We start from the raw sequence: 27,592 nt of genomic DNA, 5'->3' as shown, positions 1-27,592 counted from the left end.
TTATTAAGCCGATGGGAGATCTCTCTCCCATCAGCTTAGAGCCTGATCACCAAATGGCCTGCAGTGCAGCTGTGGGAATGTAAATTTGTAGTGTAGATCGGCCCAAAGATTAAAAACCTCATCAGCAAAGCTCAACAGATCCCACAGTGACTTCCTCTGCAGCATGAAGCAGGGATCATCTGGACACACTCCACCTAATCAATTCCCTGCCACACACTGGATGGGCCTCCGGGCATTGGTGGCATCTCGGTCTCTTCTTCCCTGCCTGCGGCTTGCAACAGTTTAGCCTCCTGAGGACTGGAAAGGGGACAAGGCATTTAGCTCTGATTTGGTCCAATAAAATTTGTTTGGAAAGATTCAGAATCAAGTTTTTTATAAAATAAGGCACAGCCAGCCAGGCAGACTGATTAACCCTGGTTCCCAGGCTAGCTACCAAGTCAGTGGGAGAGCTGGAGCCAGAACCCAAGAGTCCTGACTGTGTGGCACACTCAATTTTAGAGCTGCAGCCTTACGGTGAGGAGAGTATGTTTGGGATTAAGAGAGGAGAAGGAGAGTGAAGGACAGTGGCATGAGGAGCTGGAGAGAGAAAAGCCACCACAGGTGGATCAGGATGAGTCAGTGCAGCAGCAGTTCTGACACCAGAGAGAGGAGAGAGCGCTGGAGTAGCGCTGAGAAAAAGAACAGGAAGAAAACTCAAGGAGAATGCCCATGAGGGGGTGATCACAGATGCAGCCCTGTTGTGACATAGTCCCCTTAGTAGCCTGAGGTGAAAGGAATAGACACCAGTTAAATGTGAATTGAGGAAACTCTGTGACCAATACCAATGGAGCAGGAATCATGGGACCATTATCTCTCCCCTTTCCTCTCAGGGGAAAATGTTGGAGCCCTATTCCTGACTGGGCCAGGAGGAGGAAAACAAAGTATCTGAGTGAGTTACAGATGGGTTGCTACAAATATACTGAAAGTCCAAAGGAACCAATGGCAGAGGTCTGTGTCAGGTCCAGGGGCACAGACTGGCACACTGGCTGGATGGAGACGGTGGATGCCCTCAGCATGGTGATGAGGACTACAGCAGCTGCTGAGGGGTTGTCATGAATTGCTAAGAGCCTGTCCATCCACCCAAGGGGCTGACCAGATGGCAGGGTGAGAGTTGGGCATGCAACCTTCCAGTGCTTGCCAATACGGACACAAGGACACACCCATGCTTCCATGGACACATGAGACCGCCTCACAAGGGCAGGGCAGTATTTCTGCTACTGGGTGTCTCCCACTGCGGGCTTATAAATGGGTGGTGGGCCGATGTCAATGCAGACGGGGCCAAACCCTTCAGCTTCAGCCTGTACTTCACAGATGATTGAATAAACAGCCCAGCCAGCAACAGAGTTGATTCTTCCTGAGCCATTGGGATAGAGCTTGAGAGGGGTGAAATTTAGGGGGCTGTGATTCCAGGGTAAGAAACTCAGTTCTCTGGAAATAACATGGAATATAGGGCACAGCATCGGGGTCCTGCTTGGCTATGGCCTTTAGAGTTACAACAAGAACAGTAAAAAGAAAAGGAGTACTTGTGGCACCTTAGAGACTAACCAATTTATTTGAGCATAAGCTTTCGTGAGCTACAGCTCACTTCATCGGATGCATACCGTGGAAACTGCAGCAGACTTTATATATACACAGAGAATATGAAAAAATACCTCCTCCCACCCCACTGTCCTGCTGGTAATAGCTTATCTAAAGTGATCATCAGGTGGGCCATTTCCAGCACAAATCCAGGTTTTCTCACCCTCCACCCCCCCACACAAATTCACTCTCCTGCGGAGAGTGCATTTGCATTGTACAATGTACAAATGGCCCACCTGATGATCACTTTAGATAAGCTATTACCAGCAGGACAGTGGGGTGGGAGGAGGTATTGTTTCATATTCTCTGTGTATATATAAAGTCTGCTGCAGTTTCCACGGTATGCATCCGATGAAGTGAGCTGTAGCTCACGAAAGCTTATGCTCAAATAAATTGGTTAGTCTCTAAGGTGCCACAAGTACTCCTTTTCTTTTTGCGAATACAGACTAACACGGCTGTTACTCTGAAACAAGAACAGTAATGAAATCATAACTTTAATAGTGTCAGACTGAGCTTAGTGGGGATTGGAGCTGGTTGGGAGCAGGGACTATGATTGTGAAGTCAGTTAGAATGCAGCAATTTCGCTGGGCAGCAGCTCTTCAGGGCAGTTGGGCTGATCAGTGGGCATCATAATACTGATGACCTCTGCTCTTCAGTCAGTGCTCCAGGACCAGCCCCGGCACTCTCACAGGGTCAGACCTAGACCAAATTGTGCCCCAGGCAAGGAGCATCTTTGATTTCCCCTCCTCCATTTGTTAAACCTTTGAATACCGTCTTTTTTATTGCATTGGTAGCCCATTTTATGACTTTGATTCATGATTTGCATGCATGATTTATCCCTGTCACATAAGATGATAAATTTGCACACTAGGATCTGTAAAGCTGTATTTATTCATGCCATATAAAAGCAAATAAAAACATTTGTTTCCTCTAAGCTTTTAATTTTAAGAATAACTGAAATGTACTAACATCAAGAAATTGAACTGTGCACCAATATTGGGTGGCCCAACATTAAATAGTGTTACAATTGGTGATGGTCTTAGAATATTAACCCTAGTCCTTTAGTTCAAATCTTGCTTTTCTTGCCTTTGCCCTCATGAACCGAAGCACAGCATCAGAGAGATCGAAAGACTGGCCAATGGCATTTTCAAATGATAAAATAGCAAGCAATGTCAGTCTCTCGTTGGCTATCACTGATCAAAGATATGTTTTAATGGGCCTGAGCTTCAAAAAGTTGTGCTCACCACACATGACTGTGACCGGCAACCTGAGCAGAATCCTCAAAGCTAGCCACACATTAGGAAGAGTGTCCTTCAGCTCTGCATCATGAATGAACTGGAGAATGTGGAGTGAAGAGTGCTTCCTGTGTTGCAAGATGCGACGGATATTGTCCTGTGTTCCCTCTAAGCTGCGCAGTCGGGCGGCACTTGATTAGCAGAGCCACACATATCTGTCACCATGTGTTCAGGTGTCCCCTCCTCCCCCGCCCTGCTGCTTTGCAGCCACATTGCTCCTGCAGCTGCTCCCGGGACCATCCTGCTGGCTGTGCAGAGCAGGGGAGGGTGCTAATGTCAGGGTGTCTCCCTCCCCCTGCTCCTGTACCCCATCTCCACAGAGCAGGGGAGAGGGGACAGGGCTCAGGACTCGGAGCAGGAGAGCTGCTGCAATCTGAGGTGTGAACAAGCCTTCTGGACAGTGTGCGCCTTAAAGAGACAGCACACGGTCTCTCAAAGACTTTCCCAGCAGCCAGTTTACACAATCTCTGTCTCCGTCTCTGACTCTCTCTCTCTCACACACACACACAGACACACACACACACATGCTGTCTCTCCCCCTCCCCCCTCTCTGCAGAGCGGTGGAGGGGGGACAGGGCTCAGGAGCAAGAGAGCTTTCAGTGAGTGCCTTAAGGAGACAGCACACAGCATCTCTCGGAAACTTCCCCAGCAGCCAGCACACACACAGTCTCTGTGTCTCTCACACACACACTGTCTCTAGGTCACCCCCACACACACACACACACATACTGTCTGTGTGTGTCTCTCTCTCTCTTTCTCTCTCACACACACTGTCTCACTCACACACACACACACACACTCTCTGTGTGTCTCTCCCCATTACACACACTCTCTGTGTCACACACACAGTCTGTCAGTCACACACACAGTCTCTGTCTCACACACATATACGCACTGTCTCTGTGTCTCTCTCACACACACACACACGGTCTGTGTGGCTCTCTCTCTCACAGACACACACACACAGTTTTTCACACTTCCCTCCCAACACATACTTGCATTATTGTTGTTGTTACTTCTTGGTACTTCCTGCAATGCACATATATGCTCTGTAATTTTATTCTTTCAAAGTGTGTTATTTGTTTTTTGACTGGTCTATGCATTTCATAATTTTTATTTCTTTCTTATGCTTAAATTTAATTCTTTGAGTCGTGAGTTCTAAAATGCCTAACCTGTCCCGGCTGGAGTAATTATCCTTATAATAACTTTTTAAAAACATATATCTAATTATCTAGGTTTTTTTATTCTACTGGTGGGGCATATCCACACATCACCTCCGTGCACATAACAAAATTCATTCCGCACATGGATGAAAAAAATGAGAGGGAACATTGATGTTGCCCAATTCGACACAGAGGTCTTTAGCATTGACATCTGAACATTCCCTATGTGTCAGCATCTGGTGAAGGTCCGTACAATTGTTCAAGAGTGTTTTCCTGTCCACCAGCAACTTAGTAAGGTAATACAAAAGCCCCCAGCTCTTTTTGTTTGTCCTAACCTTTCTTCGATGGACACTTGAGCAGTGTCAACAAGCGAGCAAAAAAACTCCAGATAGAGGTGTGGGGGTTGGCTCTGGGGTATCAGTTCAGGTTTCCATAGAGATGGAGCTGGTGGAGAAATTCAGAAAGAGATCCAGGTCCGGATTCAACTTCTTGCCTCAATTAAGAAGAGCTGGAGCCCAAGTGATGTGGTAAGAGACAGGTCTCTTGACAAATTAGCTGAGGAAACCTAGAGTGAATAACAAGGACTCGGTTCTGGGGGAAGCTGGAGTGTGAACAAACCAAAGTAGCTGAGTGGGCAGAATGATCAGCTGAAATGCAACACTGCAACACTGGGTAGGAGCAATTCTAAGAGGGTGCTACCATTGTGCAGGCTGTACTGGGATATACCATTGGGGTGGCACCAGCTTTCCATTGCTGACTCTCCTGTCACTGATGTCAGAATGAGGAAAGGACTGTCCCTACCCCAGAGGAGTTTAGCATTCTTGTTCTAACAATGTCATCTCTGCCCATAGGTCTAACAGTGCACAAGCAGCCACAGTCCATCCACAGAGAGAGAGAGAGAGAGGAAGGAATGAGCAAGAGAGATTTGGAGCCCATCAGCAAAGACCAACACATCCCATTGTGCTGTGAGTGAGGTTTGCTGTCACACAACAGAGAGAGAGGAGAATGTTCTGCTTTTCTCTCAGCATTATTCAGTCTGGGAGGTCTCTGGGGCAGGGATGGCTGGGATTTGTGTGGTGTAAGCGCACAACATGCTCAAGGCACTATCCCCATGATTTACACTGACCCCCCTGCTCCATCCTGCTACCCGCCGTCCGGGCCAGTGACACACAACAAACCTCCTCCCTAGGCCATGGAGAGAACAGGAAGCGCTACACTGCACACACATTACTTTTAATATCTGCAGCTCTGTATTAGGGCAAGACTAGAAACAAATCTCATGCTTCAGGGCTTCAACTAGCACAAAAGACCCCATGCAGCAGCTTGTTCAAGCCTCTGCTTGATCCAACATGGCTTTTCTCAGAGGGATGGAGGCCCCCTGCAACCCAAGAGAAACAGGACTGACAGAAGAACGCTGCAGAGATTTGGCACAACATCAATCCGCCAGCCTCCAGCCTGGGAAGCACCTACTCTCCCCTGTGGTGTTGGCTCCTAAGAAACTGTCAGGCCTGCAGGGCTGACCCGGATTTGACAGTTGGAAATGAAAGCCTGCCACCTGATGGAAGCAATGGGTAATGAGCACTGATCTGGCACAATCCAGATATAAAAAGAAAAGGAGGACTTGTGGCACCTTAGAGACTAACAAATTGATTTGGGCATAAGCTTTTGTGAGCTACAGCTCACTTCACCAAGTCCTCCTTTTCTTTTTGCGGATACAGACTAACATGGCTGCTACTCTGAATCCAGAGATCGTATTACTATTTTCCCTGTATTGGGACACTTTTCTTGCTTTTTCTTTCATTTTGAGTTTTGTGTGAAAAATTGGATAGGTGCTAATAAGCTCGGGACTAGCAGCCTCTGGGGTTTATCATGGTTGTAAGGACAGCTCATACTCTGGAAATGTTTGCGCTAGGCTGACCAGATTGCAAGTGTCAAAAATCGGGACAGGAGGTGGGAGGTAATAGATGCCTATGTGAGAAAAAGAGGCAACAATTGGGACTGTCCCTATAAAATCAGGACATCTGGTCACCCTAGTTTGTGCTGTTGTTTGGCAAGGTATCCACAGGTCTATCAGCTCCTTCCATGGGCTCCCTGATGGTTCCATAACTCCTCTACCTCCGAGGCTTTCCGACTCTTCAACAGGTTCTTAGCGACAGACACCTGTGCTATTAATTTAGATGGAATATATAGGCCCAAAGAGCCAAAGGTGTCAATGTGACCCTGAAAATGTCCAACATTAAAGAGTGTTAGACAAGGTTTGGTATACAGAAACTTCAACCTGCTTAATATGCTAACCTGATACAGGCTCACCAATTATCTGAACAGAAGATAATCAGGTTCTTGTCCTGAAATCAGGCTACAGAATTCAACACAGAGAGTTCAATATTTTGTAAGGACCCTCAGGGTGAGTGGCAAGAACACTCATGCTGAGAACAAAGCAGAGATTTTTATTAAAGGAAAAAGTCATTAAAGCTCCAGACCTCAGAATTAAAAAGAAATAATAACATTCTAATAGTACCCATGGTAACATTCCTCACAAATGCGAATTAAACTAGCATATTAACACCCTTCTTGTAGACCTGGTGATAAGAGACACAGGACCAGCCTCGCCTCTGGCATGCTAGATGAGTCTAATGGTCCAAGTTCCTCAATGCCGAGATGGTGGAGAGCAGAGTCAGTGTTGAGTAACTAAGTTTTACTGCAAAAAATAAGCTGGTAGCTAAACAAAGGGGAACTAAAGATCTAAAAGAATAATTTCCATATGGTGGTTTGCCCTCTTATAGAGTCTTGGCACTATCCTGAATATTCATGTCAGTGCCCAATCTTCCATGCCCAAATCACATTTCCTCACCCCCATAATCTTAGGGTACACTTATTCTACCTTACTCATACATATTAATGCCCATTATCTGATATCCTGTTACCTTTGGCCTGAACCGTTACTTCCATGTTCTTGTGGTGCACCTTGTTGTTATTAGTATGTTCCAGAATTGGTAAACACATTCAGTTTCCCAAAGTCTAAAAGGATAACCGGTAGGCCATTTATCTATGCCACAGGTTACAAACACTCATGCAAATTTGCTCTAGTTAATAATACAGGACCCAGGTTCCTGCATTACAGCCAAATATAATGATGTAATGTTTACAAAAATTATCCAGTACAAAAATATAAGCCATAATAATATAATCAAACCAGCCAATAAAGACAGGATATATAATATAGCAACCTAGCAGGTTAGCCCTATGGACTACAAATACCATGGAAAACACATCATCATTGAACATAATTTTAGTCTTTAATTAAAGATATAGAAAAGAAGGAAGAACAGTTAAATCATTTGAAAAGTATTAAGTAAGGCTTTCATTTTAATAACATCCCTTGTTTCCTTTTCAAAGGAACTCCTTCCCTTGTTTGACAGTCTCGTAGATCAGTGGTTTCAATCTGGGGTCCACAAACTATGTCTAAGGGGTCTGTGAAAGGCTGTTGTTCCATAAAACAGTGGTTTTCAACCTGTGGTCTGTGGATCCCTGATGGGTCTGCATACTATGTCGAAGATTTCCAAACTAGTCTGCACCCTCATTTGAAATTTTTTAGGGGTCTGCAAAAGAAAAAAGGTTAAAAACCACAGTCTTAGATGGTATCAAAGATGGTAAAAAATGTCCTTTGGGGAGGGAGAGAAGTTAGTTGCATTCGGCTGGAGTTGTTGTTGAAGGTGGGGAAGAAACACACAAAGGTCAAAGTCTCACCTCTTAGGTGGCATATGGGATTTAGCTGAAACTGGTGATGTCAACTGGTTCATTCTCTCTGGCTCAGTCTGCTCAAGACATCTTTCAGGATTAGAGAGAGAAAGTTCAGGGCCGTGGAGATGGTTGAGGTGGCAACTGTGAAGAGAAGCTTGTTCCTTCTCTTGTCTTTCAGTCAGCCAGCAGCCCAGTAGCCTTTCCCACTCAAAGTCTCTTTTTGAGGATCATTAGGCGGAATCGCCCATCCCCTCATATTTTGTCCACAAATTAGGCCTAATTTCCAACACACCAATTTTGGTTCATTGACTTCCAGTCTCACACTGTTCTTGTTTATCAGGCATGATCTTAACGCAATTCTTGGAGTATACTACTAGGCCTTTTTGTTTAGACTAATTCCATCTTTTTCACCTTTTCCCGTCAACATTATTGGCTATTGCGTCACTTCTATGAACTGTTATTCACTTTTCACAGTTGAGGTCACAATTAGGGTATCTTTGTAGGCCCAATTATCACAACAACCCTCATCCGATAGGGCATCCAGACCTCTGCAATGTCCCCAGCTGGCCTTTAAGAAAAAAGGCATCTGGCTCAATCCCATATTAACCTCCAGCAATATACTTGGAGAGAAAGATAGAGTCCCTTTATTTGTCAGGGAGGAGCAATGCAGAAGCAGGGCTTGGAGCAACCTGAACACAGAAACAGAGCATAACCACAGGCACATGCATTGAGCAGCCAGTGAATTGCTGCCGTTGGGCTGAAGAGCAAGCCTGCTAGCTTGCTCAGCCAACCAGGTGGGGCAATCCATCACGTGGTCTAGTGGATGCATCCCAGCTGTGCTCATTAGGCTGGCAGGTGACTGAGCAAGTGCAACTGCAGGGCCTTATACCTGACTGCATGTGTACCGTAGGACATTACCAAAGACAGTAATGCTGTCGGAGTGATAGCATCAATGCGATAGAGCAGATTATCATGCCCTTATTTATGCTGAATAGTACCTTAGCACATGAGCTGTCCCACTGAAGTCAATGGGAACTCAGTGTAAGGGGCATTACAATCTGGCCCTACAGGAACAGATGGATGCTGTACCACATCACAGCTTGTCTTCTGCCCATCTTAATTGGAAGAGATAAAGAACACAGTTCAGCTCCAATTATCCTGAACTCCCTTTTATCCAAGACAAGGTCATGTTCCCCATCATCTATTAATTACCATCTATTTCTAAACAGTAGCGTTTTCCCAAGTAGTTCTTCCTTTAATTGAGATAGGCCATTTGGAAGCTAATCCAGCTGAGTGCTTTGTCAGGCATGGAGCATTGTCATATTACAATCTAGCTAATGTCAGTTGTAGAAGTAGGACATGGTAATGCTAAGACACAGCACAACTTTTGCTTCCACTGTGTGTTCACTGAGCAACATGGACTGGGATTGGAGAGAAGGACAGTGTGAAAGACAGAGTGAGAGACAGACAAGAAAGGAGGAAAGACTAGATATTGGCACATTTTTTGGCAAAAATGCCAAGTGAGCAATACCAAAATGTTTTACAAATTCATGGCAGTTTTGTCCAATTACTTTGGCTGAAAAAAACCCTAAAAAGAAAGTTCACAAAAAACTGAAATGCTATATTGAAATTTTCAAAACGAAACGTTTCAATGTTTTGGTTCAAAACTTTTCATTTAGAAATTTACCTTCATTTTATTAAAAACCAAACACTTAAAAACATAAAAAAAGCTTGAAATCAAAACATTTTGTTCAATCCAATTTTTTTTTAAACTTTTTTGAGTTGCCAAAAATTTTTTGTAAAAAATTCATTTTTTGCTCATTCTGAAACAATTATTTTAATCTATCGGTATTTTGGAATTGCCAATGAACCAGAAAATCCAGTATTTTCACAGATCTAGGATAGACAATAGATGTAGCTTCTGATCCCCTCCCCTGCCATTAGTTTTCATATGCTGAATCATATTCACAGCAAAGATAACATGTACTATTGCAGTTTACAGCATGGATGTGGGAAATGATTTGGGTGCAATAAGAATGAACTCAAACTTTTACCCCCAAACTCAAACCAAAACTGCTGTACAATTCAACCAAGTGTTTGATTCATTGTTTAAGTGCTCATGTGCTTCTGAACTTATGCCCAATGGTTCCACTGAAATCAGTGAAAAATCTGGACCAGGATTTGGCTTTAGGTTTGTTTGTCATCATATGTAGCAGAGTGAGAGATGATATTCTTGTGGTTTTTCCAAGTCTGATGAGAACCAAGCGGTACCGGATTAAAAGTCTGCTTTTTGCAAAGCTTCCAGATCAACAAGATTCAAATAAACATTCACACTGAAACTCCTAAACTTCTCCACAGTAATTACGGGGTGGGCTAACAACATTTTCTAAATAGCACCCCTCAAAAGTGATTGCAAAAATCTCTAAAATCCGTGGGGAAACTCCACCACCATTTGACTCCATTGCTCCCCACTCCCATTATTTTTGGGACCTTTTTGTAATGATCCGTGGTTTCAATATGCACACTACGCCGTCTTTTGGTCTAAAGGTTCCTGTATCCATAATTGTAAAGCTCTGCCCTGGCACCAGCTGAAATTCAAACCTCTGAAGCAGCTTTGCCATCACCACTTTAGCCTCCATCTGTTAAGGAGAAAAGAAAACTCGAAATCAGCAGATGCAAATATTGCTTTGGCTGAAGAGATTTAAATTGAAGACACTGGGCAATTCTGTAAAATACAGAGATTTAAAACGATACAAGCTACGGTATTATTGTAACTCCATTAGGGAAAGAGCTTCCCCTGTGAGGGGTGTTCCTCAGTCACCTGCAGTGTTCCCGAATTGGAGATACATTACAGACACAAAGATATGTCTGTTGGTTTAAGTTCTAGGTCTTACTTGGAGACGAGGGTACGGATCAATCCACTTTAATAAGAGGATTGCCAGCGCAGGTATAACTGCATTTAGATGAGCCCCATTAGCAGCATGGGAAACTGGAAAAACAGAAGATTCCACACAAGAGCTACAGAGCAGGGAACAAAACAGCAAGGCCAGCTTCCCTGCACTGTCCACAAATGTGCATCACGACAGCCTTGGGGAGCCCAGCTCTAAGGGGAAGAAGCCAGGTCAGTAGCTTTGCCTCTATGCCTTTGGGCCTGTCTGGTTGCCTATTGCTTCAGCAACATGGCACAGCATGTACCAATGAAGCAACAGTTAAAATTTGTTAGCTTAACAAAGAGAAGTTTAATGGGTGATCTGACTGCACGGGGAACAAATATTTAATAATGAGCTCTTCAAACTATTAGAGAAAGGTCTGACACGATCCCATGGCTGGAAGTTGAAGCTAGACAAATTCAGATTGGAAATAAGGCATAAATTTGTAATGGTGAACGTGATTAACCATTAGAACAATTTACCAAGGGTTGTGGGGGATTCTCCATCACTGACCAGGAATTATTCTGGGGAAGTTCTATGGTCTGTGCTATACAGGAGGTAAGACTAGATGATCACAATGGTCCTTCCAGCCTTGGAATCTATGAAAAAGGTGGGATACACCAAAACTTCAGAAGCCTGCGTACCTGTGAAAATATCTGTCCAATACAGGAACGGGGTCCCAAAGAAAATGGAAAATAGGTAAAATATGGCCTATGAGGAAAAAAAAATTTTTTTACAACATTTATTCTGATGGCTGCACTGGGATGAGAGATGCTGGTTTATAAGTCAAATATTTCATCACAACTGTAATTTTAATTGCTTAGCAATAACTTCTTTACACCTCTGACTCATTAAGGCACCATCTTCCTAACCTAACAGCAGAATAGCATCATACGTCTTTGTGCCCATTTCCTGTTATATGGGGGAAATGACACTGTAAACTCTTGGGGGCAGGGACGGTCATTCATTATATATTTGGACAGTGCCCAATGCAATGGGCCCCAATCTGATTTGGCCTTTGGGTGCTACTCCAGTCTAAATGTTAATAATAAATAATAATAATACCCTCCTTTGTAAAGTGCTTTGAGAACTGCAGATAAAAACCTGCTGTATAAAACACAAAATTATTATTATTAATAATAATAATGCTTGGATTTGCATCTGAGCATAAAGCTACAATAATAAACATATTTTCCCTGTTAAAGCTCTTACCATAATGGTTACTCAGTACGTTTTGGTAACATGGTAGTAAAATATACTCACTTTGGTGCATCTTTGCTAAATCGGTCAGGATTAAAGGTCAGTGGGTCCTTGAAAAACTTTTCCAGCCTTCCCATGACATATGTGCTGAACTGCCAATAAAATGTGTGTTTGCATTATTTATGAGATGCACACTACTAGAGCCTCTCTGATGGCTCACAAGGACAAAAATAATTCTGTTTGTCTCTAACTAAACACTTTGCATCACCCTCCCCATCACTGGATCTGACGTACTGCCACAAACTGGGTCCAAAAGCCCGATTCACACCTTACTCTTTTGGTCTTCAGTGCCCAATTCTCTGCTGCCGTAATTCCCCTGAAGTCAATGAACTATGCCAACAGGGAATTCTGGCTCTGCAGTGTCTAACTCCATTGTGTGTGGACCTATAACCTGATACGTTTTGGATGCAGCCATCAAACTCACAAAGAGAGTAGTGTTTGCTGGAATTCTGATGCCTTCAATGATATTTTCCTTTCCTGTCCAACGTATGGTCCCTGAAACAGGAGGGTATAATCGGAGGGATTCTTTGAGAACCTGTGTCAGCACAGAGGAACAAAGAGTTAATTATTACAACATGGGGAGAAGAGAGATTATGTCAATTCTTCCCCCATAGCCTTTCCAATCAGGTCATTGATCTGGAGGGTGAACAATATAAGTAAGGCTGTAGCTAGAGAAGCTGATGGCTAGCAAGGCAGGACAGCTAAATACATATACTTCTGCCCTTCTTACTGCCTTGTGTATAAGGAGAACACTGTGAAAAAAAAAACCACAGCAGCTAGACAAAGAGCCCAGGTCAACTGCCTTGGGCTTGTGGGGTTTGCACCACAGTGCTAAAAATAGCAGTATAAAGTCTATTACTACTCAGGTTGGAGCTCAGGCTCTGAAACCAGGTCAGTCACCCCAAGTCAGACTCTCTGGGGTGGAGTTCCAGACTACAAACCCATGTTGTCAAAATAATGGCAGAGATTCACTTGAAACATATAGTGAATGAGAAACCTAGTTCTATGCTCTGATAATAATTAAACTAAGCAGGCAAGGATTTCTGTGCCATTTCAGAGTGAAAACCCAAGAACATCTTTTCTCCCAAGGTTATGCTACCCTGAAAGCTCAGAATAGCTAGGACAAACACTGTCAGAACTGATCATTCCTTTTGATTGTATAAAACAAAACCAGTTCAGAGTCCCCTAATGGCTGTGCTATGACATGGCAAAAGTGCTGCAAAACAACGCCAACTGCCCTTTGGCCTCATTCTCCTACTGTACCTGTGACAAGTACTCCAGCTTCCCAAGATCTTCATAGTCAATGTCCCTCTTGGCTCCAATAACCTCATCCACTTCAGCATGAAGTCTAGAGGTATAATGAAGGAGAAGCTGTAGTTACCGACATCCATTTCCTGCTAGGCCAGGTGAACGCTCTTTTTTTTTTTTTTTTTAAACTGTCCTAATATTGAGCCTGACCTTGCCTTCCTCCCTCAGACAAAATGCCTATTGATTCCAAAGGCTGACTGCCTGAGCAAATATTCCAGGATCAGTACCACGGCAGTATTCATAAAGCATAATACAATCAAATGTGATAAATCCCATCTGCAGACCAGACCGGCTTTGTATAAAGGCTTCTAAATAAATTACTTAAATAGAATTGAAAAATCTCAGTTCCATGTTTTTTATTTTACAAGTGTGAAATTGCATTAAATATTATTTATTTTGGAACACAGGTTAGGATTTATTATGAATAAATACTGGTTATTTAATAGTCCTTATAATTATTATGGGGCACAAGAGTCAGAGAGCTGTCCTGGCAAACTAAGCGTGGAGTGTACATACCTTTCTAGTATTTCAGGTTGCCGTCCCAGTTCCATTATTGTAAATGATAACTGATTAGCAGTTGTCTCATGACCTAAAAATATTGAGAATCTATTTAAAAAGCAACACTGAAAAAATTACTATTCTATACAAAATTAATGGTACCAATACAACTGTGACCACAAAACCAGAGGCCAGATTGAGGCCTCTTAAAAAAAACAAAAGCCCCAAATGCTTAATTTTAATACTGTGCTAGGCAATAAATGAATGAAATCATATAAATGTTGAAATATGCATGTAAGAGGCCTTCAACAATAAAAACCGCAAACAGATTAAGCTGCAGATCAAGCCTATTATTTCTTGTCCTACTTTCAGTGGATACGGAGAAGAACAGATCTCCATCTTCTTTAAAACAGTCCTTAACATTTCTGAAGAGTATCAGGTCCCCCCTCAATCTTTTCTCTCAAGAATACACATACCAAGTTTTAAATCTTCCCCATAGTTCAGGTTTACCAAACCTTTTACCATATTTGTTGCTCTTTTCTGGACTCTTCAATTTGTCCATATCTTTCCAGAAGTATGGTGCCCAGAACTGGACACACTACGCCACATCCGTGATGAGTACAGCAGAACAATTACCTTCCGTGTCTTACATAAGGCACTCCTATTATTACATCCCAGAATGATATTAGCCTTATAACACTGTTGTCTCACATTTAATCTGTGATCGACTAGAAGCCCCAGAGCCCTTTTCAGCAGTACTACTTCCTAGCCAGTTACTCCCTGTTGTGTGTTTGTGCATTTGATTTTGCCTTCCTATGTGTAGTAATTTTGCACTTGTCTTTATTGATTTGCATCTGGTTGATTCCAGACCAATTTGTCAAGGTCTTTTTGAATTCTAATCCTGTCCTCCAAAGTGCTAGCAATACCCCCCAGCTTGGCATCATTCTTAATTTTATAAGCACACTCTCCACTCCATTATCCAAGTCATTAATGAAAATATTGACTAGTTTTGGATGAAGAACAGACCCCTGAAGGACCCCATTAGATGTGTCCTCCCAGTTTGATAGAAAACCATGGATAACTATTCTTCGAGTACATTTTTTTCAACACAGTGTGCCCCCACTTTATAGGGATTGCATTTAGACCACATTTCCCTTAATGTCTTTTAGCTGCTTTCAATGAGATCTAGGGGAGGAGACAGCATCATGAGACTAACCAGCTCTTTGCAGACCACCATCAAGTGCTGCTCTGTGGACCACCGTTTGGGAGCCACTGGTCCAGATAGTCTTTGCTTATGTTTATCTGATGAGTGGGAGGGTTAAACGTCATTTTCTTATTTCTCACTCCAGATCTCACTCAAACTGGTTTTACACCACTATAACTTGCAATGGAGTTACTCCTGACCTACACCTGTGTCAGAGAGAGAATCAAGCCCTTAGTAACTCTCATGGTAGACACCCTGGGAACGTGTACTCTTTTCAATAGCTTCCCACATTATGTGTCAGAGTAATAAAGTAACTATCATACAAACCAGCAATGAAGAAAGTGACAAAGTTATCCAGAATAGTTTCATCATCTCTAGTCTCCTCCTGAGCTGCTGGGATAGGAAACAAAGTAGTTATAAAAGTTCACTTTGCCCCTTTAACAACATTTTGGGGACAATGGGGGTGGGAGGGAGGGGGGCTAGAAGGGATGGGGAGGCTCAGTGGTGACCTGGAACCCAAGTTCTGATTCCAAATGTAAAAAGAGGTATATGTTAAACTCAGAAAGGGGCAAAATCTCCAGGACAAGGTCCCACTTGTAAACAAACCCTTGTTTGGATCTTCAGCTTGAAAGAAACATTCCTGAACATGTTAGAAAGGTCTGTAATTCAAAGTTCAGATCCAGAAGTGAATCCCCAAATTTTGGGTGTGTTTGGATCCACTGTTTAACCCTGCAAAACAACTCACAGAATAATGAAATCAGAGAAAGTTGAGTTTCCTACCATCCCCTTTCAGGATCTGTGTAAGAATATCTTGTGGGACTTCCTCCCCATTCTGGATGGCCTCTTGCCTCTGCTCAATGCATTCCTTTCCTACACGGCGCAGCAGTCTCACACTTTCCCGGACCTCCTTTATCAATTTTTGTTTTCCTGGCATGTACTGAATATAAAATGCACTTGGTCATTTTACTAGCTTTGCAGAATAAACCAAAGAGGTGTAGAGACTAGGGCTGGTCAAAACTGTTTTAAATAAAAAACTGGGTTTGATTAAATGAAATTTTTTGCTAAAAAATATTTGTTCTCCATGGAAAAATTAGATTTTTGTGTTGAAAGACCAAATGCTTGAACACTGAAATATTTCAATTTGGATATGCTGCCGTAGCACCTCACAGCAGCTGTAATTCAGTTCAGCTGCCTCATGCACCATGGCCAAGGACTCCCAGGAAGTATCAAAATGCACCCTCTCCTGCATCATGGGAGATGTAGTCTAACCAGGGTGTCTGACCTATAGAGGCAAATGGGAGCACAAGCCATCTGAACTACAACTCCCATGAGACACTGTGGCAGCATTTTCAAATCAAAATATTTCGGTTTTCAGTTGAAAAGTTTTGGTATATGAATTTTTGCTTAAAAAAAAAAAAAAACACGTTCACAGGAAGAAAACCCTTTTTCTAACCAGCTCTAGTAAAGACCATGATCCTTTTTTCAGATACATTTATGTTTCTATTCAGAGAGAGAGAGAGAGAGAAGATAAGAAAATATTTTGTTCAGTGCATGAGTTTCTTAAATTGCTACTGAAATTTTATTTCAAAGAGAGAAGAAAAGAAAGACACAGGAACCATTTCAATCTGTTGATCCTTTTTCTATTGCGAAAGGGCCAAAACACACAACCCCAGCCCACTGTGCTCACCAGTCAATATGCATGCAGTGACTACAGCTTCACTCTGAAGAGAGCATTAACTTAAGTGAGATGTGTACGGACCTGCACAAATGGGACACGTATCTCGTTCATTCCTTTCATGACCATGGACACGGCATGTGGGAAAGGTGTCTGATCATCCTGCAGTGTGTTTAATTCTATGCCAAAGGCCACCTGAGGATATTGAGAGAAAGAGGCAGCTATTTGCTGATTAAACCCTTCTGCTTATTGCATCTATAATTAAAAAACACATGAATAGACCCATGCCCTGTTCCTATATCATGCTAGTACCTAAGGGTTACATTCTACCTTTAGACACAGCCCTGAGCAAAGGGTGGTATCTAAAGCCCAGAAGCAGCCCCTGGGAGAGAGAGAGGCTCAGAGACACCGCTCTGTGTCACACTACTTACCCAACGGGGGTAGTCATTTACTGCTCCCTTCTACCAACCTCTTGCTGACTCCTGCAGAGAGGGTGCAGCCATGGCAAGTTTTTGTTGATGCATAATGGCCATGAAACACTATACACACACACATATGAATTAAACACTGACATGTTCCTTTGAGATTGGAGGAGAGGGAGAAGAAGACACAGACCTGGAGAGCTCTCAGGCTATGTCTACACTGCAGGCGTGATCTGCAGCTTAGGTACACCAAAGTTAGTACACCAAAAACGGCAACGTAGGCTTCAGCATGGGCTGTACAAGCCCATCTGGGACTCTGGGTATGCACTCATGCTGCTAGTCCACACTGAATTCCTGCTACTTTTAGCGTGCTAGCTAGATGAAAGCTAGCACTGGTATGGCTACATGAGGTGCAAATCGCACCTCCAATTGCACAGTACACACAGCCTGAGGGTAACAGCCCCTGAGCAAAATTTTCAAAACATGCCGAAGTCCTATTTCCAAAGCACATAAGTCACTTAGGGGCTTCTAAAGTGGGACGTAAAACACTTTTGAAAATGTTTCCCCTCTGTCCCTTACTGCAGATCAGATTCTACCACCCTTGGGCAGGTTGAGTGGTAACTTATTCCGCGAGTAGTTATCTTACTCCATACTGATGTCAGTGGGTCTAGTTATGGAGTACGCTACTACTCTACCTGTGTAGGGGTGGTACATTCTCACCCTGAATTAGACTGGCATTCAGGGGAAAGTTTTCTGTTTCATAGCTACAGCCCCTTGATTTTGGTCTAGGTATCTGCACTATAACTTTTCTGTCACTTACAGTGAAAAAAGGATGTCAGACAGTCTGTACCTTTGCAAGAACATCCAGAGTCACTCGGCTCATCATGCTCATGATGTCCACTTCAGTTTTTCCATCTGCTTTTTCCTCTAGCTTCTCCATCAGCTCCTCTACTTTTTCATTAAAGGTTTCCATCAAACCAATCAGGTAGCTGGATAATTAAAAAAAAATATTAGTGATGGGGCATCTTTGTTCAGAGAAAAATTATCTTCGCTTATTTTACAAAGGAAAATTTAGAGAATAAAAATTTTTCAAATGATATTTTAAATCCTAAACTAGTTACATACATTTTTCCAAATTAAAGAAAACACCTGGTATAATCACTTGCTTAAGCACAACAGAACAAGCTAAATTCTGCTTGCACTACTTCTGTGGAATTCAATCCTGCCAGAGATAAGAATAACCACGGAATGAATCACTTTCAGAGCAAAGGGCTTGATTCAAAGCCCACTGAGGTCAATGGAAAGACTCCCACTGACTCCAGTGGGCTTTGGATCAGACCTGAAATGAAACATAATGCCTAGATTTAGCTTACCTTTCCCTCTGAGCATAGGCACTGAATTTTGTTTTTCCTGGGGTGCTCCACCCTTGCTCCGCTCTGAGGCCCCGCCCCTACTCTGCCTCTTCCCACACTGCTCTGCCCCCTCTCGAGGCCCCTGCCCACCCATTGCTCTCCACCCTCCCCCATACACCTCCCGCCAGCTGCCAAACAGCTGTGGCTAGTGGGTGCTAAGCACCCACTATTTCTTTTCCATGGGTGCCTGAGCCCCAGAGCACCCACGGAGTCGGTGCCAATGCCTTTAAGTACAGACACATGAGGAAAACTAAACAAAAACCCTACACAATACTAAAGATGTTTCTCCTAAAGACTGGAAGCAAAGGAGTCAAGTGGTATTTGAAGTCACTCTTTAGATCCTTGAGAGGCACTCAGATAGGACATATGGTGTCATCACTAGATGTCTAGATAGATAGCTCTGCAAAACCTGCTGCTGCTACTAGTGTCATTGAGTGTATATGGATGTAAGTGGGAGAACCAAATTAGTCTCTATTTACTGTACGTACAATACGGCCAAGTTATGGTTGCCATAAAAACAATGCATTAAACTTTAGATAAAATGAGAACTATCCATTGAATGACTGCAGTTATTTCTAAATTGAAAGTAACTGGGGAAGGGGGAGAAATACCTGACACATTTTAATAACTCCCCTCTGGAGACAATAGGGAGCTAATCTCAGATATAGATTTGCCTTACGTTCGGCTGAAAGCTGGATCCATAATTCTCCGTTGCTTGTACCAGTGATCATGGTTAAGATCAGTCACTAAGCCATTCCCTAAAAATCTAACAAAAAGATGAGGATTAAGGAAAAGAAAAAGTTTCTGGCAAGGGATTTGATATGAAGTTTTCAATTCTTTCAAGCCACATGTATAGCAGCCTTTCCGCATCTGCCTGAGCTCTCATTAGCCTACTCGGTTTTATATTAGGGAAATATATTGTAATTTCGAATTATAAATATGTTCTTTTCTCAGGAAGCACCAAGTTGGTCCAAGCACATTATTCCACTCATGCCACTGAAGGAGGAAATGACTTTAAAAGACAGCTGGATTTGTAGAGTGCCTAGCACAACTGGACCTTGATCCATGACTGAAGGGTCCTAGATACTACCACGTGCAAAATCATAAATAATCATATCTGAAGGTCCACATTATATGTTTCAGGTTTCAGAGTAGCAGCCGTGTTAGTCTGTATTTGCAAAAAGAAAAGGAGTACTTGTGGCACCTTAGAGACTAACCAATTTATTTGAGCATAAGCTTTCGTGAGCTACAGCTCACTTCATCGGATGCATTCAGTGGAAAATACAGTGAGGAGATTTATATACACACAGAACATGAAAAAATGGGTGTTTATCATACATATATTTCCCCATGTTTATTCTCCCCTTCCCCCCACCCCCCCACTGTTCCTCAGATGTTCACTACAAAAGGTTTTCTTCCTCCCTCTCCCCCGCTCTCCTGCTGGTAATAGCTCATCTTAAGTGATCACTCTCCTTACAGTGTGTATGATAAACACCCATTTTTTCATGTTCTGTGTGTAGATACATCTCCTCACTGTATTTTCCACTGAATGCATCCAATGAAGTGAGCTGTAGCTCACGAAAGCTTATGCTCAAATAAATTGGTTAGTCTCTAAGGTGCCACAAGTACTCCTTTTCTTTTTTCATTATATGTTTCAGTAGATCATGCTAGCAGGGCAGGATAATTTCCCCCTCTCTGATGAAAACCAGCAGCTGAATACCCCCATGCACAATGGAATGATTCAATCATGTAAAGGGCAACCAGTGATTGATTTATTTTTTAAAATAGTCTTGTGCAAAGTTTCATCTGCTTTGGGTTTAACTCATAGGAGCCCAACTGTTCTGAGGCTAGGTGCATATCCCACAGGGGAGGGATGTGAAAGATAAAGGACTTCCATGTGTACTCTCCATTGTTCCACTAGGAAGACACTTGATTCTGTTTGAGTCTCATCAAGTTAATATAATGGGTGCCTTGTGCCCAGTTGTGACTGGAGTTTAGCCACAGATCCCAATTTAAAGTCAAATCCAGAATCGATCAAAGCAAATTGAATCCCTTCCTCCCGTTTTATTCATTTCTAAATTTGTTTTAAGCACACAATGCTTTTGATTGGAGTTGGCCTACCTCACGCCAAATAGAGCATAGAGTTTGCCATATGTTATTCCATCCTTCGGGTACTGTGGCATCATCAGGAACTCCTAAAATGAAATCCCACAGTCAGCAAATATAAAGTGCAATTCGTTTCCCAAGTAGACTGTAAAGAGCCATTCTAGCATTCAATACTTTCTTTGTTTTATCAAAAGTCCACAGGCAACAGGCTCCACGAATCACACAAACTTGCCCCGTGAACTATTAGGAAGGAACACATTTGTCTGCCAGAGTTATTTTAGAAGGTTTGGCTCCCTCATTTGCACACTTACAGAATTTAAGGCTTCTCTGCAGGCCTAGCCCTAGAACACCTTTCCTCCCAGGATCTGAAACTGCCTTACAAAAGTTGCTCAAATCTCACATCACTATTATTCCTATGATTCAGAAGGGGAAACTGAGGCATCTAGCAGTTAGTGGACTAGTTTTTGGAAGTGTTGAGCACCTGCAGCTCCCATTGACTGCAGTAAGTGCTGCGGGCATCCACTATCCTGTAAAGCGATGTCACAAGTGGCTTAAATCAAGGCAACAGTAAAGTCAAATGGTACAGCAAGAACTAGAACCTCTGGCTCCTAACCTCATACTCCAAACACTGCACATTTGAATGAAATGAAACACCCTTTCATTTTCTAGGAGGACAGATGGCTGGGTAGATGGATAGGATGATTCCAGTCAGATGATTTATACAGTACCTTTACTCCTTCTGGACTTAGAACCATTAGCGAGACTCTGTGAAAAGCATTAAAACGCACAATGGGGCCATACTCCTCTGCCCTACACCAGAAAGGAAGGAGAAGAATTATGGTGCAAAATAACACATCAATCATGTGTGAAATGAAAACACCCTCAAAGGAACACAACACAGTGTAATGTGCATTGCTACCGTCACACCTAGGCAAAGCACTTACAGCAAGACCTGACTCTGTCACTGACTTGCTGAGTGACCCTGGGCAAATCACTTACTCTCCTTGTGCCTCAGTTTCCCAATTTGCGATATAGGGTTAATGATGCCAGCATGTCCCCCTCTCCTGTGTAACACTGGGTGGCGGTGTGGTCCAATAAGATAAAAGTTATTGAGATATAACAACTTACCATTGTATGAAGAGATCAAGTGCCAGCTCATTTTTCTTTAGCATCCTCCAGATGATTGGCAGGTGTCCCAGTAAAAAGCTGGAGAAAACAAAACTAGATCTTAGTCTAATCCTAAGGCTGAAACACTCCTCTCTGTCCATAGGACTCAAGTGGACGGAATGAAATATGGGAGATAGATTTAAAGGCTGGAAGGGACTTGGCAGGATGTGTTGGTTCAGCTCCCAGAACGTGCAGGTCTTCATGAGGCTGGGGACGTTGCCATTAACTTTGCTGTGCGAACTGACACAAGTTAGACCTTACGTATCAATTTCTCCATTTGTAATAATGGCGATCACGTTTATTTGCCTTTGAAAAGTGCTTTAAATCTTCATTTGAGGACAAGAGTAGATCATGTTAATGAGTGTGTATTTTTAGACACATTGATCTCATGTGGCTTGTAAGCTTTTGTAGAACTTAGTCACATTGTTTTGGTTTCCATTGATGTGCTGTCTGCATTGCTTGTATTTTCTTTCCTTTAAAGAAAGCACACCCACAACCCATAGCCCCTCCTAAAAGACACATTCCCCGCCACCCCCTTCCCAGATGTTTACAAGGCAAGACTCCCTCAATTGTTCTGCAGAGTTCTCTGCATTCTGTAGGAAGGTCTGTGAACAGAGACTGAGCACAAAGACTCTGCTGTTCTGTAAAATGAGACAGTCTTTTGTCTGTGTAAGAATCTGAGATGTTTGGGATTACAGGTGGTAACTGTCTTGGCATCAGTGACAAAGGGACCCAGTGCCTTCAGTCTAATATTCCTGAATCCATGCTGTAGTTGTTATACAATTGTATGTACAGAAGAGAGCATGTGGGCCCAACTCTGAACTTCTTTACACCATGGTAACTCAGTCAGTGGTGTTACAGTGATGTAAGTATGATTAGAATTGGCCCCTCTCTGTCTACATGTTCTGGTTTGTTCAAATTATGAAATAAAGAGGAAAAATTAGAAGGGAAAGTACTGGCTAATATGGAAATTACAAAAACGAATAAAAGGCGTTGATCCATCAAATGCATCAGCTTTATTTAAAACCCATGTGTCAATTCCTTTAGAGGCGAGTTGAGAATTCCCACTGACTTTGTATACATCTGAAGTAGGATCTGGCTCAGCAGCTTCCTACTCCAATTTCTCAAAAAGCCAACAAGCTGTGCTTAAGGGGATCAGTTTTCCAAATGAGACACAGATAGCTGCACTGTTGTTCTCGTTAAAGTAAACAAGTTATGATAAAAAAAAAAAACCCACAGGTTCCCTTTCTTTATGCTAGATTCTTTTAGTTACTTAAAAATGTCAAGCATTTAACAAAATTACCCAACCATTTACAACAAACCCTTTTAACCCTTTGTGTGTGTGAGTTAGTGGAGTTCCCTTCTAGTAACTGGCCCAAAAAGGACAGGATCCCTCCTGCTAACGGTTAGCTAAAGAAATTCTCCTTTAGCTGAGGTATCAGAAACCTGTGTGTTTTGAGCATAAAGGAGCAAGGTTGTAGCCCTGACTCCCCTTGTGCATGTCTCATTTGTTGACTGTCGTTGTCCTCACCACAAATATTTTTCTTCAAATTTCCCACCAGTGCAAGCCCGCCAGTGCCAGAGCCACTGGTGGCAACAATGGTGGGAATGCTTGTATACACTGGCTACCAGTGGTTTAATTCACTATGACAGAGGAAAGATGGCCAAATGGTTAGTGCACTAGCCCAGTACTTATGACAGCTGGTTTCAATTCCCTGCTCTGTCAAAAACATTCTGTGTCACCTTAGACAAGTCACTTTGTTGCTCTGTCTCAGCTCCCCATTGGTAAAATTCGTATGAGAAGAACAATGTTAAAAGCGTGTGAAGGGCTCACCACAGTGATAAGAGCCCTGCAAAGCTTACCATAGACAGTATTGTCCAGCTGTGTTTAAAGCAGTTCTAGCTGTTGGAATACTGGTGGCAAAGATGGCCTGTCTACACTCATGCTCCCACTGTTTGAGCAGCACCGGTGCTTGAGAAAGGTCTAGTACAGGCAAGGCCACTGTCTGAATCTTCCCCTATGTATGCTCTGGCCCAGTGGCTGGCTGATGGGGACGGAACATGCCAATGGTCCTACTCTAGATCACTTCGCCACCCCCACCCCCACGAACCCTGCCATGGAAAGGACAGCACCATATTTTCTTCCACTTATGCTTTTTTTTCCAATGGGACACTTGGTGGGACTCAACACATGAAGTTAAGCATGTGCAGAAGGGTTTGCAGGATCAGGGCCTAAGATAATACAAACCATATATTCTTCACTCAGGCCACTGGCATATTTTTTTAGAGGCTGTCGGTGTGCCATGCTAATTAACACAGAGAGCACTGTGTGGCCCTAAATGACTAAACCAGCATACCTGAGTCACACATCTGCCTCATTTCACACCCCTGTGTCATTTCAAGTCCATTGTTTTCCAGGGCTCTGCAGTGATTCTTGGAGTGCAGAGGATTCTTTGCAGAAGTCCCTGACTCCAATTGGAGCTGTGTGTGTGAGGGGGTTCAGCATCTCATAGGACTGGGCTCTTAAAAATGGTTTCCTTTATCACACGAACAAAGATTCAGATCAAAGGACTACAAGGGGACTAGAACACTCATTAAACTCCTGGATTCCTGACACCTATTGTGTACCACGCTGATACCTTTGCTCAGGTTGGGATGTATCGGCATGTGACAATTATCCAAAAAATGTCCGTTTGGAAAGACATCTATTTTTCCATGTTTCCCTTTAGAATCCTCATGTGAAATAAGCCTTTGACGGGATAACCAAAGTTGTGAGCCGTTCAAGTGAGAAAAATGGCACAAAACCCCAATGCAAGGATCGCTTTCACACCTATTCAGCGGAATGTTTTAATTTAAAAGTGCTCATAAATGAAGGCTCAGAGCACCTTAAACCATTTACCCACCATTTCTATTCTAAAGTATACAAGAGGGCATCAAGACCAAATAAAGCTGATACTAGGAGCCACACAAATGTCAACAGAATGCATAATACAGCCGTGCTGGAAATTAAAAAGGGATATGGAGATCACAAGCCTTATGCTGAAGGATCCTACCTGGGCTGATCGCTGAAAATCAAACCAAAAATCCTTAAGGAGAAACAGACAAATAAACAAGCCAAAACTTACCTTACATGGTGCCACAGGCCTGGAAAGCCATTTTGATCTAACTACCAACAGGACTAGAGCTGGCATATCCCTAATATTAATGTGTAGACTCTGAACAGAAAGACATGATAACTGCAGTTACACAACCAAACCTGATATCCTGGCCTGGCTGCTTATGCAACAGAATGCAATTACTGTGTCTGCTCACATACTGGTATGTCCCCAGTTTACTAGGGCACACAGGCCCAAAGCCAAGGTGAAATAAGCAGCCTCAATACCGCTACATGAGCTGTTTCTCCTTGCTGCAGCAAAGCCACTTTGGTGCTTCACGTCTCTTTACCGCTGTCCATATCTGTTGACCCGTGGTTTTTTGCCAAACCAGAATGCCTACGCTGTATCGAAGCGGGTGAAATTATTGTCAGCTGATGTGGTCCAAACATCCTGATATGACCACGGGGGGGGGGGGGGGGGGGTTGTGGCCAGCAGGGTCAGTTTAAAGACAGTGTACTGATAGAAACAGAGCTTCAAACGTAACTGGTGCGCTAGCCCCGAGATGGATCCCAACCCCCCCTCCGGGATTGCCAGAGCCCAAATCCTACAAATGCAACGCAAAGCCAAACCCTCCAGGTAAAAGATTCAAAGTGCCTCTAAACAGGCTTTTACCTCCTCCAGCATAAAAGGAGAAATCCTGACCTCATTCAAGTCAATGGCAAAGCTCCCACTGACTATGCCGGAGCCAGTTCTGCACCTGAAGCGGGTCAGGCCAGCACGCCTGCTCCGCAATACCAGCAAGGTCACAGGCAGCCCTCCTGGAGGGAGAGCAGCCCCCTCCCCTAGTTCCTCATTGGGCCATGCTGGCATTAGCTGGGCAGCAGATGGGCCCCGATGCACCCAGGCTGGCGAAAAGGGAGAACCTGCCACCCCAGGGGACCAGGCACTGGGGTGGCGCTATTGAGATGCCTGAAACAGCAAGATCCTTGCCCCCCCCCCCGAGCCCCTGTCCCTCCCCGGGGGCTGGCTGCGGGCCTCCCCCTCACCTCGCTCTCGGGGCGCCGGGGATGTGATCGTACTTCGCGTGGATGGCTCGCACGTAGCAGCAGTAAAGTCCGAAGGCCAGGAGGCAAAGCGAGAGCAAGAGGAGCAGCAGGGCCCCCAGCCCCTCCATAGCCGCGGCTAGATCGCTGGGCAGCCCCCGCCCGCCTCTCCGCTCGGCTCGGCCGGACGGGTTTCCGACTCCCTGCCGGGGCCCTGCCCTTCAGGCAGAAGGCGCCGCAAGGCTGGGCTTAAAGAGACAGGCAGCCCTGCCGCGCCTCCCCCGGCAGCGGCCAGGTCCGGCCGCGGCTCTTCGGCCTCCCCGGGCTGGGCCCTGCAAAGCCAAGGAGTCTGTAACAGCCTGTACCCAACTCGGCCCGAGTCCCCCCGGGGGAGCCTTGCTGCTCTTCTCGCCAGAGGGGAACCAGAAAGTTAATAATCACCCAAGGGAGCTGTCAGCACAGGGCCAATTCCACGGAAGGGACACAGGGAGGTGAAACTCGTGTGTTACAAAGAAACGCTGGACTTTTCTCCCCTTAGATTACATAACCTGGTTCAAAAATCACAAGTAACACCCTTCCGCCCCATCACCAGCTTGGCCTAAAACAGCTTTAATTTCTAAAATCAAGATTTTTTTAAAACAAATATATATATATATATACATATATATATATATATATATGGTTCTTTGTGTTTGCCTTCTGATTTGTGAACTCTGAGATCCCACGCGGGTCATGTTTACAAGCTCTTCATCGCAAGCATAAGAGGAGAAATGTATTTTTTCTTTTTAATTAACATCTGAGATTTTGCACAATTCACAAGACTGCAGGAGCTGGGGCGTTAAGGGAAAAAAACACCCAGTACTGTGCAACTCGTGATAAATCCTGAGAGTTGGCAACCGGGAAACATCACAGTCACCTGATATTTCGTTGTTATGATGTTGGCTGACTTTTTGGGCATTCATTTCCCACATCTTGGACAGCAAAGCTCAAAGGGGAAAAGTATAATGTGCCTTTAAAAATAAATGTAAACTCATCTAGGACCACAAATACTAAAATGTCTTAATCAGAATCATTTAAGATTATTGCATGACATCACTACAAGGCAGAGCTATGGTTTTCTGGTTTTCTTAACTATGCATTTCTTAAACACAGAAGTATTAAACTGCCACCTGGTGGAGCTTTCGAGAATTTGCTAGATAAAATAAAATGACAAGGTGAATGACCGCAATAGCTTTTATTGGACTTTTATTTCTGTTGGTGAAAGACAAGCTTTTGAGCTACACAGAGTTCTTCTTTAGGTCTGGGAAAGGTACTCAGCCTGTCATAGCTAAATACTAGTTGGAACAGATTTAACATAAGTAGTTAACACCTATTCTAAGAGACCATTCAAGGGGAAGTGGTCAATTAACACCCCTACAGACATAAGACAAAAAAGGGAGTGTTTGTAGGTTATAGATTGTTGTAATAAGGCATAAAACTAGTGTCTTTATTAAGGCCATGTCTATACTAGTGAATTTATAGTGGCACAACTGTACTGCTGCAGCTGCACCGCTGTAAGATCCCTCATGTAGCTGCTCTATGCTGATGGGAGAGAGCTCTCCTGGCAAGGTAATAAAAACACCTCAATGAGTGGTGGTAGCTATGGGGAGAAGCTCT

At 43.5% G+C, this 27,592-nt stretch overlaps 1 protein-coding gene across 10 annotated transcripts; it reads right to left on the bottom strand.

Annotated features, from left to right (window-relative positions):
- Window positions 1–6,458: 6,458 nt before the first annotated feature.
- Window positions 6,459–26,339, bottom strand: CYP46A1 (cytochrome P450 family 46 subfamily A member 1). 10 transcript variants are annotated; one of them, XR_012159558.1, is made up of 16 exons: window positions 25,940–26,339; window positions 21,760–21,837; window positions 21,360–21,441; window positions 20,647–20,720; window positions 19,205–19,291; window positions 17,964–18,102; window positions 16,776–16,886; window positions 15,797–15,953; window positions 15,344–15,409; window positions 13,831–13,903; window positions 13,270–13,354; window positions 12,431–12,541; window positions 12,010–12,098; window positions 11,391–11,457; window positions 7,823–10,455; window positions 6,459–7,674 (listed from the first exon to the last, which is right to left on the bottom strand). XR_012159558.1 is itself a non-coding variant. In XM_073349624.1 (16 exons), exons 1-16 carry the CDS (start codon window positions 26,065–26,067, stop codon window positions 7,653–7,655), a joined length of 1,518 nt encoding a protein of 505 aa, XP_073205725.1. In that variant the 5' UTR covers window positions 26,068–26,339; the 3' UTR covers window positions 6,459–7,652. The 10 variants fall into 10 exon arrangements, 8 of the variants coding, with proteins under 8 accessions (XP_073205725.1, XP_073205726.1, XP_073205730.1 ...); XM_073349624.1 differs by having other exon boundaries at window positions 10,307–10,455; XM_073349625.1 differs by having other exon boundaries at window positions 10,307–10,455; window positions 15,344–15,406.
- Between the last annotated feature and the right edge of the window lie 1,253 nt (window positions 26,340–27,592).

The sequence above is a fragment of the Lepidochelys kempii genome, chromosome 6, assembly GCF_965140285.1.
Source record: "Lepidochelys kempii isolate rLepKem1 chromosome 6, rLepKem1.hap1, whole genome shotgun sequence".
NCBI lineage: Eukaryota > Metazoa > Chordata > Testudines > Cheloniidae > Lepidochelys > Lepidochelys kempii.
This window is presented reverse-complemented; position numbering and strand designations above follow the sequence as displayed.

Coding starts and splice junctions, on each gene's coding strand:
- CYP46A1 (XM_073349624.1), bottom strand. CDS start 26,067: ATGGAGGGGCTGGGGGCCCTGCTGCTCCTCTTGCTCTCGCTTTGCCTC. Junction 21,442..21,759: donor CTTGATCTCTTCATACAATG/GTAAGTTGTTAT, acceptor TTTCTGGTGTAG/GGCAGAGGAGTATGGCCCCA. Junction 12,542..13,269: donor AGCTGGAGTACTTGTCACAG/GTACAGTAGGAG, acceptor GTGCTGACACAG/GTTCTCAAAGAATCCCTCCG.